Raw genomic sequence first — 11,679 nt, forward strand, 5'->3', positions numbered from 1 at the left:
TGTATGTGGCTGGAGCTATACTTTATAGAGAACCAATAAATATACGGCTATTTAAATAAAGCTATTTAATTTAATCCTGTTTAATTTAGCATATTTTGTTTTGCATACTTTATTTGAAATAACATTATCAGAGCAAGGTCGTAATATAATTATTTTAATATTACAACTGGAACAGAAACTCCGGACTCCTCTGCGCTTGTGGTTTTTAGTGACGCTGCGCTGTCTGTTTTAGCATTGGATAAGATCTCTGGAGGATGTGGATGGGGAATTTTAACATAACCTGTCGGACTGGTATCAGTTCAACAAAAGCCGTCAGCGGAGGAAGACGCACGGAGGGGCTGAATCCTTAACAGGCTTTAAAAATGGCAATTTTCACCGTTTTGTGCTCGGTAGTTCTGCTCGGTGCTGCTCTACCTGCCTGGAGTGGTGAGTGGTTTCATTTTTAGTGGTTTCCTGGAGTGGTTTCGGCGCAAAAGAGATACTTAATTTTATTTCTTTCGTAAAACTGAAAGTAAAACAAGAGTTGTCATAATTTTTACGGTTTCTCAACATCTTTACTATACTATATATTAACATAATGAGTGTTTAAAAAGACTGAAACTTAAACATTCCCGAGTGTTAGTTCAAGTCTATTTTGTTGTTCAGGTGTGTCAGTAAAATTGTCGCTCAGGAAACGAGTACAGAAATACTCTCGGTTCTGGAACTTGTAGAACGTCCTTGGAGAAAAAAACAAACAAAACGGAAGTGTATGTTAAATCATTTCGACTGGTCTTTTAACTAGGCGTACTAAACTAAACTTAAAATGATACCTTGAATAATAAGGTTGAAATAATTTTACCTGCCAGTTTTCGTGATATTAATATTAATATAATATAATATTAATATTAATATAAATGTAATATAATTATTATTTTATAGGGAAATTACGTATTGCTCTAATAATAATAATAATAATAAAGTGCTATGGTCATTTGGAACCATCTTAAAGGAACACTCCACTATTTTTGAAAATAGGCTAATTTTCCAACTCCCCTTGAGTTAAACAGTTGAGTTTTACCGTTTTCCAATCCATTCAGCCGTTCTCCGGGTCTGGCGGTAGCACTTTTAGCTGTAGCTTAGCATAGATCATTGAATCTGATTAGACCGTTAGCATCTCGCTCAAAAATGACCAAAGAGCTTCTATATTTTTCCTATTTAAAACTTGACAAATGTAATATAATTATTATTTTATAGGGAAATTACGTATTGCTCTAATAATAATAATAATAAAGTGCTATGGTCATTTGGAACCATCTTAAAGGAACACTCCACTATTTTTGAAAATAGGCTAATTTTCCAACTCCCCTTGAGTTAAACAGTTGAGTTTTACCGTTTTCCAATCCATTCAGCCGTTCTCCGGGTCTGGCGGTAGCACTTTTAGCTGTAGCTTAGCATAGATCATTGAATCTGATTAGACCGTTAGCATCTCGCTCAAAAATGACCAAAGAGTTTCTATATTTTTCCTATTTAAAACTTGACTCTTCTGTAGTTACATCGTGTACTAAGACCGACGGAAAATGAAGCTGTGTATTTTATACAGTTCAATAAATAAAAAGTGTTTATTAAAACAAATAAGCAATCGATCAAAAACATAAACCAGCCTAACCTGGTTTGCTGGTCGTAGCCGGTCTCCTAGCCTTAGTCAGGCTGGTCTGTTGGCTGGTGCAACACTTTTCAGCAGGTCAAGTTGACTTAAACTATAGGCTACCAGTTAATACCAAACTTAGCAAATATTCTTAGTCTGGTTTTTAGCCGCAACCCCCCCCCCCAGCAGTGTGTAAAGTAACTTACATTTTAGACACAATGTTACGAGTAACTTTGTCTATTTTTCTATCATATATTTATATAAATAATAAACCTTGATTTGGAGGATCCAGACTGATTTTATTTATATCATCTGGTTATATATATATATATATATATATATATATATATATTTATATACTTATTTCTTATTCCTTTGCAGATGTCCTCATTGGAGAAAAACACTCCCTATACTACATATACACAGCTTTATCCAAACCTGTCAATCAGCCGGGCATCTATCAGTTCACTGCTATGGGTCTGCTTGATGACAGACAGATTGACTATTACAATAGTGATGGCCAGAGAAAGATTCCCAAACAGCAGTGGATGAAAGAGAAAATGCAGGAGGATTACTGGGAAAAAGGCACCCAGTCAAGAAAGAGCAAAGAGCAGTGGTTTAATGTGAACGTCGACATTCTGATGAAACGTATGAGACACAATGAGACAGGTGAGGATCATTGATACATTTAACCTGCAAATACATATTTTTATGTACATTTTTAATTATTTTATTATCATCTGACGCTCAAACATTTTAATTTGTGTCTATTTCAGATGTTCATGTTCTTCAGTGGAGACATGGTTGTGAAATTCAGAAACAGGGAAGTGAAGTGAAGTTTTCCAAAGGCATTGATGAGTACAGCTACGATGGAGAGAACTTCCTATCTTTTGATGATAAGGAGTCTCAGTGGGTCGCTCCTGTTGATGCAGCTGTTCCAACCAAGAAGAAATGGGATAATGTGCCCATCCTAAACCAGTACTCCAAGGGCTACCTGGAGAAAGAGTGTGTGGACTGGCTTAATAAATTTAGAGACTATGGAGATGAGGAGCTCAGAAAGGGCTGTGAGTACATGTACAGTATTTGTATTTGTTGATGATCTGCAGCTGTCATAGAGATATAACTCATTGATAAACTGTTTTCTGTGTTTTCAGCTCCTCCAGAAGTTCATGTGTTTGCAAAAAAGTGTACCAGTGACAAAAGCAAGCTGAAACTCACCTGTCTGGCCACTGGCTTCTACCCCAAAGATGTGATATTGACCATAAGGAAATATCGCACACCCCTGCCTGAAGATGAGATTGAATCCTCAGGAGTCAGACCAAACCATGATGAAACCTTCCAGCTGAGGAAGAGTGTGGTTATCAAGGAGGATGAAAAAGCAGAATTTGATTGTTTTGTGTTTCACAGTACCCTCAAAGAACCAATTATCATTAAATGGGGTAATTAACGTATATAGACAGAAATATCACATGCAAATGTCATAAAACAAAAGACTTTTAAGTTATGAACTTACATTTTCCCCTTTTTTATGCTTGTCATATCCTTAATAAGTTCAGAGAGTTAAAATATCTATCTTTTTGATTTGTATAGATGGAAAATGCCAGGACTGCCCACCAGAGACTATTGCAGGTATGATTGGAGCAATTATTGGAGCAGTGATTGTGCTGGCAGTCATTGTAGTAGTGGTTTTCGTCTTAAAGAAGAAAAAGATTATTGGTGAGTAGTGACTGATTAATAATAATCCAAAAACATTCGGTTTTGTGTTTTCAAAGGAATAATTTTCCACAAGAAGAAAATGTTGTCATTGTTTGTAGTCGTTATATAATGCTTTTGAGTTCCACTGAACAAACAGCATACAGGTGTTGAACAAATTGTGAGTGAATGATGACATGATATTTCATTTCACTATTCCTTTAACAAATAAAGATCCAAATAGATATGTTTGTACTTGAGATAAGATTACAGTGGGGAGGAAGTCATTTCCTTTAACATGTTTCTGTCCCCAAGCTTTTGGACCATTGTTATTTTTACATTAGTATTACAGTGCAAAGAGTATTCAGAATACATTCATTTTTTCTGTCATGCCCTTTAGCTTTCAACAGCAGGAATGGCCAGAAACGTAGCAGTGATGAAGAGAATGTTTCTCTGCAAGGTACAAGTTATCCCATTCCCAATATTTAATCAGTCTTATGCACCAGGCTATGTTAAAAAACACTTTAACATCTTCAGCAGAACCAGCGAATGCTAGTAATAGATCAGACAGCAATTCGAGCTCATCTCAGGTGGATGGAACCCCTTCTGGTAAATATGTTTTAAGATATTCCATTTACCAGGGTGATGTTAATTGTATGTATATACAAATTGTCCACTGTAAACATTGTTAAAAAGACTGTGGAATCAAAGTGTAAATATAAGTAAAATGTCCAGGCATTGGTGATACATGTCCAGTAGAGATACATTTTACTATGCAGTTCAGAATCTCTGATGTGGCTTGTATTGCTGCTTAACTTGAACTTATGATTGCTATGCTACATCTAGATGACGGACTCAATACAGTAACAGCAGGAAGGGAGCACAGTGCTGACTCTGACTCTGACTCTGGTGAATATGCCACTCATGCTTTTCTTTAAAAAATGCACCAAAATCAGAATGCATCATTTAATACATAATTTGTCTTCCTGTAATCTAAACTGTTCTCATTGTGAATCTCATTGCACACACACACACACATAATTTATCAAAACAAGACCCTATTGGATAAACAGATATTCTGACAAAACAAACGGAAAATTAGGAATGTCAGTTTTTTAGCATTGCTTTTAAATGTGGGTTTTTGAGTCTAAATTTATATTATTATTAAACATTATAATAATAGATTTAGTCTGTTTAGAACTATTGTTTCATGTGAACAGGTGCTCATTAACACACAGGCTTCAATGTGCTGAAGCCCAGGGGCCTACACTTGGGAGGGGCCTACTGGCTGCAGGTAAATTATATTTTTCTAATAATTATTTGTTTTTTATTTGTTTACATGGGCGTTTGCAACAGTGACAACAGCATTCTGTAAACAAACCAACACACTCATTTTCAGTGACGCCCTGCTTGTAGTATATGTAGTGAATGGTTCATGTATTGTTGTTTTTTTAACCGTAAAATGAGACGACACACAGGTGACTCTAGAACTCACATGCTTTTTCTTTTACTTCCATGTTACGCACTTATCATTACGTATTACACTTGAATACATTACATCCCCCTCTTTTTTTTTAAACAGTTATCAAAACATTAAATAATGCATTAACCACATAAGCATTATTGCTTATAATTAAGCATTTACGCGGATGCATTGATACAAGAGACTATTTTAGTGTATTTTATAGTCTCTGAATCTTGAAGGAAGTTTAACTTCTCTTCCAGATCTAGTGATGATGATTGGCTTGCTCTCAGATGATCTTTCTTGACGTGTTTGCTCCACCACAACAGGTAAGTCTGGATTCATTTTGCTTTCCAGGTTTGCATTAGTGTTTGACTCATTGTCAAAGTAATCTCGATCACTTGTTGAAGGAAATTATTGTTCTTTTGTCTTCAATAGATGCCTTCTGTTTCCTTCTATAAATCCTTCCAAGTCTGTGAACAATGTATGACTGTTGTGTTCATGAGTAATGTTGTGTTACGACTGCTATTTTGAACCAGAAGTTTTACTATTTAGGTCATGCTTGAGGAGGAAACTGGTATTAAAATAAGAAGAGAGGTTCGTTATTACTGACTCGTCTAGTTACCGCTCAATAACTCCTTCCCTTTCCGAAGCAGCAGAGCCCGCTAGTACTCTCTCCGAGGTGGCAGATCTCGTTTCAGACCTTTCCGAAGCGGCGGAGCCCGCTGATAATTCCCTCCGAGGCGGTGGAACTCGCTTCAGGCCTTCCCGAAGTTACCGTGTCCGCTCACGGTTTCCCCCGAGGAGGCAGCGGTGTTCGCCCACAAATCTCCTGAAGTGGTGGTGTCCGCTCACAGTAATCCTTCCAAGTCTGTGAACAATGTATGACTGTTGTGTTCATGAGTAATGTTGTGTTACGACTGCTATTTTGAACCAGAAGTTTTACTGTTTAGGTCATGCTTGAGGAGGAAACTGGTATTAAAATAAGAAGAGAGGTTCGTTATTACTGACTCGTCTAGTTACCGCTCAATAACTCCTTCCCTTTCCGAAGCAGCAGAGCCCGCTAGTACTCTCTCCGAGGTGGCAGATCTCGTTTCAGACCTTTCCGAAGCAGCAGAGCCCGCTAGTACTCTCTCCGAGGTGGCAGATCTCGTTTCAGACCTTTCCGAAGCGGCGGAGCCCGCTGATAATTCCCTCCGAGGCGGTGGAACTCGCTTCAGGCCTTCCCGAAGTTACCGTGTCCGCTCACGGTTTCCCCCGAGGAGGCAGCGGTGTTCGCCCACAAATCTCCTGAAGTGGTGGTGTCCGCTCACAGTTCCCCCCGAGGCGGCAGTGTCCGCTCACAAAGCTCCCGAGGTGGCGGTGTCCTCTCACAGTTCCTCCGAGACGGTGGTATCTGCTCACAGTCCCACTGAGGCGGCGGTGTCCGCTCACCAATCCTCCCGAAGCGGCGGTGTCCGCTCACAGTTGTCCCGAGGTGGCGGTGTCCGCTCACAAAGCTCCCGAAGCGGCGGTGTCCGCTCACAAATCTCCCAAAGGTGGCAGTGTCCGCTCACAGTTCCCCCGAGGTGGCGGTGTCTGTTCACAAATCTCCCGAAGTGGCAGTATCCGCTCACACTTCCTCCAATGCGGCAGTGCTCGCCTCTGGGGTTCCCGAAGCGGCGGAGCCCACCATTGCCCGTTCCAAGATGGCAGCTCCACACACACCGCTGTGGTGGCCGCTGGTTCTGCCCTGGGTCCCCATCCCACCAGCTCTACCTCAGTCCCCAGGTCCCCCTCAGGCACATGGACCTGATCCCCCCATCCCTCCCCCAACTCCGCTCCTGCTCTGCCATCCCCCTGGTTGGGCGCTCAGGAATGTCTCAGGAAAGTTCCTTAGAGGAGGGGTCCTGTGAGGGGTCCGGGACCTGTGTTTCTCCCTCTCACCACCAGAGGTCACCATCTCCCTTCCTCTCGGACTCCATTCCCCAGACTCCACTCACCTGTCACTCACTTACACCCATTGTCACAGACTATATATTCTCCTCTCACTCACCACTCTGCCTGGCTGAATTATTGTAATGGTAGTTGTATTTCTTGTTTGTAGGTTGTGGATGCGAGCACTTTCTGTTTTGCTTTGTCTGTTTTTGTTGATTAAATCGAGGGTAATATATGAATATAAAAAAGTGTTTTGACCATGAAGTCAGAAAGGCTTTGAAATTTAATTTTTTCCAGAAAAATCAATGTAATATATTTTTGTTCAATAATATTTTTTTTATTATTATTTAGAATTTTGAGGGGATTTTATGATACTATGCAATATTTATACAGTTTTGATGAGCTATTTTTTTGATAAAAAAAAGGAAAAAATTTGATAAAATTCAAAACAAAATATTTCGATCAGTTCCGACTAGGGTTGGGTATCGTTTGAATTTTATCAATTCCTATTCCGATTCTGCTTATGGATTCCCAGTTTCAATTCCAATGTGGTTAAAAAAATTTAATTCAAACATTTAGATATCAAACATATATATTCTATGTCTCTTTTTCCAAACCATTTAGTTGCAACTGAATACCATGAACAAAAATCAGCAGGCTTCATAAAAGCTGAACTCGATTAAGAGCTGTTTGTGTGCAAAATAGAGCTGCACAATTCTGGATAAATTGAGAAAATGTTTTCATTAATAAATTACATGTGATTTTTTTTTAAAAATCACATGTAATTTATGAATGAAAAATTCAATGACTCACTCAAGATTTACTTGTTTCATTATTGGATGAACAGTGTTTTTGAATGAATCTCTTGAATGATTCAAAGACATACATAACAGCTCCTTTTCGCCACCTACTGGCGTGACAACGTAATCGTTAAATCTTTATTTGAAACGTCTAATTACTTTCAAAAGGTGATTTACTCTATTTTAATCACTACCTTACACATCAGTATTTATATCCAAACTATAAACTTTTATCCCCGTACTTCTGTGATTATTTTAATGATTGTAGCACAGAAATAATGATACTGTGTGGTTGAAAAGACTCTTTGTGTGTTTGTTTGCTTGTTTTGTTTTTATAATAAATAAGAAAACAAGTAGAAAGAATAGAAAAAGAATAGGGAATGCTAGTGTTAGAGGGTCATTTTAAAATAAAAAATAAACAAAAAAAGAATAGAAAAAGAATAGATAATGCTTGTGTTAGAAGGTCATTATTTATAATAAATAGCAAATAAGTAGAAAGAATAGAGAAAGAATAGAGAATGTTAGTGCTAAAGGCTCTTTTTTCTTTTTAAATAAAACAAGCAGTTAGAATAGAATTAGAATAGAGAGTGCAAATGTTAGAGGGTCCATTTTTTAAATAAGAAAAACAAGCAGATAAAATTAGAATTAGCGTTATAATAGAGATTGGTAGAGTTAGAGGGTCAAATGAAGATATAAGAGATGTGTTTTCAGCTGTTTCTTGAAAATGATTAAGGACTCAGCTGCTTGGATTGAGCTGGGCAGTAGAGACCTGCGCGGGACGGATTTTTCAGTCCCGCTCCCGCCCGCGACATTCATGTTTTGTCCTGCTCACTCTCGCAAAAGCCCGCATAAAAGTAATCTATATAGATTTTTTTTAGTAGGCTACATCGAATAAATTTATGATTAATTGCATTTAATCATGATTAATTGCATATTTATATATAGTCATAATTTCACATTGAACCTCCAAATTGAAAACTAAAGGGTGGTATATGTTTAATGGCATCCCATTACCAAGTAGCCTATTATTAACAAAGGCCAGTATTTTTGATACCAATACTGCTACTGATGTCTAAATGCATTTTCACCTCAATTTTAGCCATTAATTATAGCCATTCAACATTACAGTATTGAATTCTGTACATTACAGTACAGTATTCGATTGAAAGTGTTACGGGGCTGACGAGACGTGAGACTTGCGGATCCATTCGCGACATTATTTTTAACATTTAGAAGGCTCTGAAAAATATTACTTTTGATTTAAGTGAGCTCAAAACAATCTTCACATACTATAAATTGTATTTTATAGTTTTGGTATAATTGTGTGTTTTTGTCGGTCAATGAGCTACTGGCGCACTCAGCGTTTGTGTACAGCTGAACGCGCAGCCTTTCAAACTGTACTCCCGTCGGATAAACATCTTCGTCCAGTGTCTGCGCTATTTCTCACCAGAAGTTATGACCGATATAATAACACTGTCTTTATACTCATTTAAACTAGAGTATCTCATAACCCAGTTACATAAGTGCTCGTCAACATTTGACATTTATCCTACCCGTCAGATTGTCCTACCAGGGTTTACTGCGCATGCGCACATCAATATTGCGTCATTTTTCTCACACTGAACAATATTTAATGTATCTGCATTACTGTAAGGGTAGGTTTAGGGTTGGGGTAGGTGTAGACTTTAATAAAACACAATCTAATAGGTAGAAAAAATTATTTATTGTTGGTTTCCTGTAGCTGTATCTCTTCTAGACACAACCGCGAATATAACAAATAACTACTGTATTTGCATTACTGTAAGGGTAGGTTTAGGGTTGGGGTAGGTGTAGACGTTAATAAACCATAATTTTACAGGTAGCATTTTTCGTTGTTGAATTGTACTACCCACTGTTTTAATGGGAGGTAGCCAGATCTGACAGGTGCACAAATCGACAAAGCACAGTTTATTGATGTTGCGGTCTCCGGTTGTTGTTGTTCCGTCTCTTCCTTTTCTTTTTCGGCTGTGAAACCACGGCCTGGGCCAGTGTAGCCACCTTGTGGACAAATTATTTAGTGCAAAAAACAACTCAAGGCGTATATGTGCGACGTGCGACGTGCGACTCTTCTCTCGGGCCGGATGAAGATGATTGGCGGGCCGGATTGGTCCCATGGGGCGCCAGTTGAATAGCCCTGCTGTAAACAGAGACATTAGCATGGTAGAGACTGCCACATTACTGTAACTCACACTGTAAAGGTCAGCTACAGTACAGACTAAGTCATATGCCAGAGTGAAAATATTTACTGTATTGGCCGCAAAATCTGTTCTAATCTAGAACATACTTCATGGCCATGTCATACTCTATCACACCTTTTGATGACACACTGAATAGGTGATATCTCGATTCACAAACATTGTGGATTTTCAATTATAGGCCTATGTATGTCAATTATGTAAGTTAGCTAATGTAAGTATATTTTCTAATGGTACATCTGTAGCCTGTGTTACTGTAATTATTTCAGCCAATAGGGGTGATTTGAAACATGTATCTTGCATTGTTTGCTACTGAATGAACGTTCATTATATATTGCAATAATCTTGTGTTTTGAAACGATTATGTAGACTGATCGTGTACTACAAAGAAAGCATGAGATCTGGTTTTGAAAGAGTGACTAATTGAGTTACAAAGTTGAGTTACAACTTTACTGGAATAGAATTGTAATGAAAAAGTAGCTACGATTTTTCAGTTTTTTCCCATATTACCTCAAGTTGCTAAATCTCACAAGCAAAAAGCGAATTGGTTAAACTTCGGTGGAAGAAATGCTTATTGTAAAATATAGCATTAATAAATATTATGGATCATTGAACACCAACCTATCTATCACTCTTGCCGGTTTTAAATGTAATAAGGCGGCGCGCCTGTAAGGCTCGAGATGATTTAGTAATCTTGCTTCACCACATTTGCCCAGATACAAGTGAAATTATCACTCTGAATTTTCTTATTGGCTAACCTTCGTCCACCATTTTCTGCAACATGGAAGTTCAAGCTCAAACCGATGTGCAACGTTTTGCTACGGTTTCCGGGTTGAACAACATGTTTCCTGGAAACGGTGTGCAACAAGGTTTGAGATACGTTTTCTGTTGTTTGGTGGGTGTGTTAAAAATGTCAGCCCAATCATCAGCAACATGTAAATAAACCACATGGTATTAAAGAGACAGCTTGCACAATGTAATTAACATCAAAATAAATTCACAAGAGCAAGTACAAACCCAATTCCCAAAAAGTTGGGACACTGTACAAATTGTGAGTAAAAAAGGAATGGAATAATTTACAAATCTCATAAACTTATATTTTATTCACAATAGAATATAGATAACATATCAAATGTTGAAAGTGAGACATTTTGAAATGTCATGCCAAATATTGGCTCATTTTGGATTTCATGAGAGCTACACATTCCAAAAAAGTTGGGACAGGTGATAAGAGGCCGGAAAAGTTAAATGTACATATAAGGAACAGCTGGAGGACCAATTTGCAACTTATTAGGTCAATTGGCAACATGATTGGGTATAAAAAGAGCCTCTCAGAGTGGCAGTGTCTCTCAGAAGTCAAGATGGGCAGAGGATCACCAATTCCCCCAATGCTATGGCGAAAAATAGTGGAGCAATATCAGAAAGGAGTTTCTCAGAGAAAAATTGCAAAGAGTTTGAAGTTATCATCATCTACAGTGCATAATATCATCAAAAGATTCAGAGAATCTGGAACAATATCTGTGCGTAAGGGTCAAGGCCGGAAAAACATACTGGATGCCCGTGATCTTCGGGACCTTAGACGGCACTGCATCACATACAGGAATGCTAATGTAATGGAAATCACAACAACATTCAGCTCATTCACTCGGCTGGTCTCGAGGTTGCAAGCTTCTCTGTGGCGCCTTATCTACTGAATCCTGATCTTTGTGCTGCACCAGGATTTGTTATACCAGGGGTGCCCAACCCTGCTCCTGGCGATCGACTGTCCTGCAAAGTTTAGCTCCAACTCTAATCAAACACAAAATTTGTGTTTGCCTTTAATTTTTAAGTGATCCTGAAGACCTTAATTAGTTGCTTCAGGTGTGTTTGATTAGGGTTGGAGCTGAACTTTGCAGGACAGTCGATCGCCAGGAGCAGGGTTGGGCATCCCTGTGTTATACTGACCTGCTG

At 38.4% G+C, this 11,679-nt stretch overlaps 1 protein-coding gene across 1 annotated transcript in view; it reads left to right on the forward strand.

The window, feature by feature from the left end:
• Window positions 1–288: 288 nt before the first annotated feature.
• The window catches only part of LOC107563205 (uncharacterized), a 24,147-nt gene continuing 12,756 nt past the window's right edge, over window positions 289–11,679 (forward strand). Inside the window, exons 1-9 of the mRNA XM_016248012.1 lie at window positions 289–426; window positions 2,006–2,293; window positions 2,401–2,688; window positions 2,779–3,063; window positions 3,215–3,340; window positions 3,717–3,776; window positions 3,854–3,925; window positions 4,163–4,247; window positions 6,337–6,669. Of these exons, the coding sequence (XP_016103498.1) occupies window positions 363–426; window positions 2,006–2,293; window positions 2,401–2,688; window positions 2,779–3,063; window positions 3,215–3,340; window positions 3,717–3,776; window positions 3,854–3,925; window positions 4,163–4,247; window positions 6,337–6,669 (1,601 nt within the window). The 5' untranslated portion in view covers window positions 289–362. The remainder of the gene's footprint in view (window positions 427–2,005; window positions 2,294–2,400; window positions 2,689–2,778; window positions 3,064–3,214; window positions 3,341–3,716; window positions 3,777–3,853; window positions 3,926–4,162; window positions 4,248–6,336; window positions 6,670–11,679) is intronic.

This window comes from Sinocyclocheilus grahami, unplaced genomic scaffold (assembly GCF_001515645.1).
Source record: "Sinocyclocheilus grahami isolate Dianchi unplaced genomic scaffold, SAMN03320097.WGS_v1.1 scaffold862.1, whole genome shotgun sequence".
NCBI classification, from domain to species: Eukaryota; Metazoa; Chordata; class Actinopteri; order Cypriniformes; family Cyprinidae; genus Sinocyclocheilus; species Sinocyclocheilus grahami.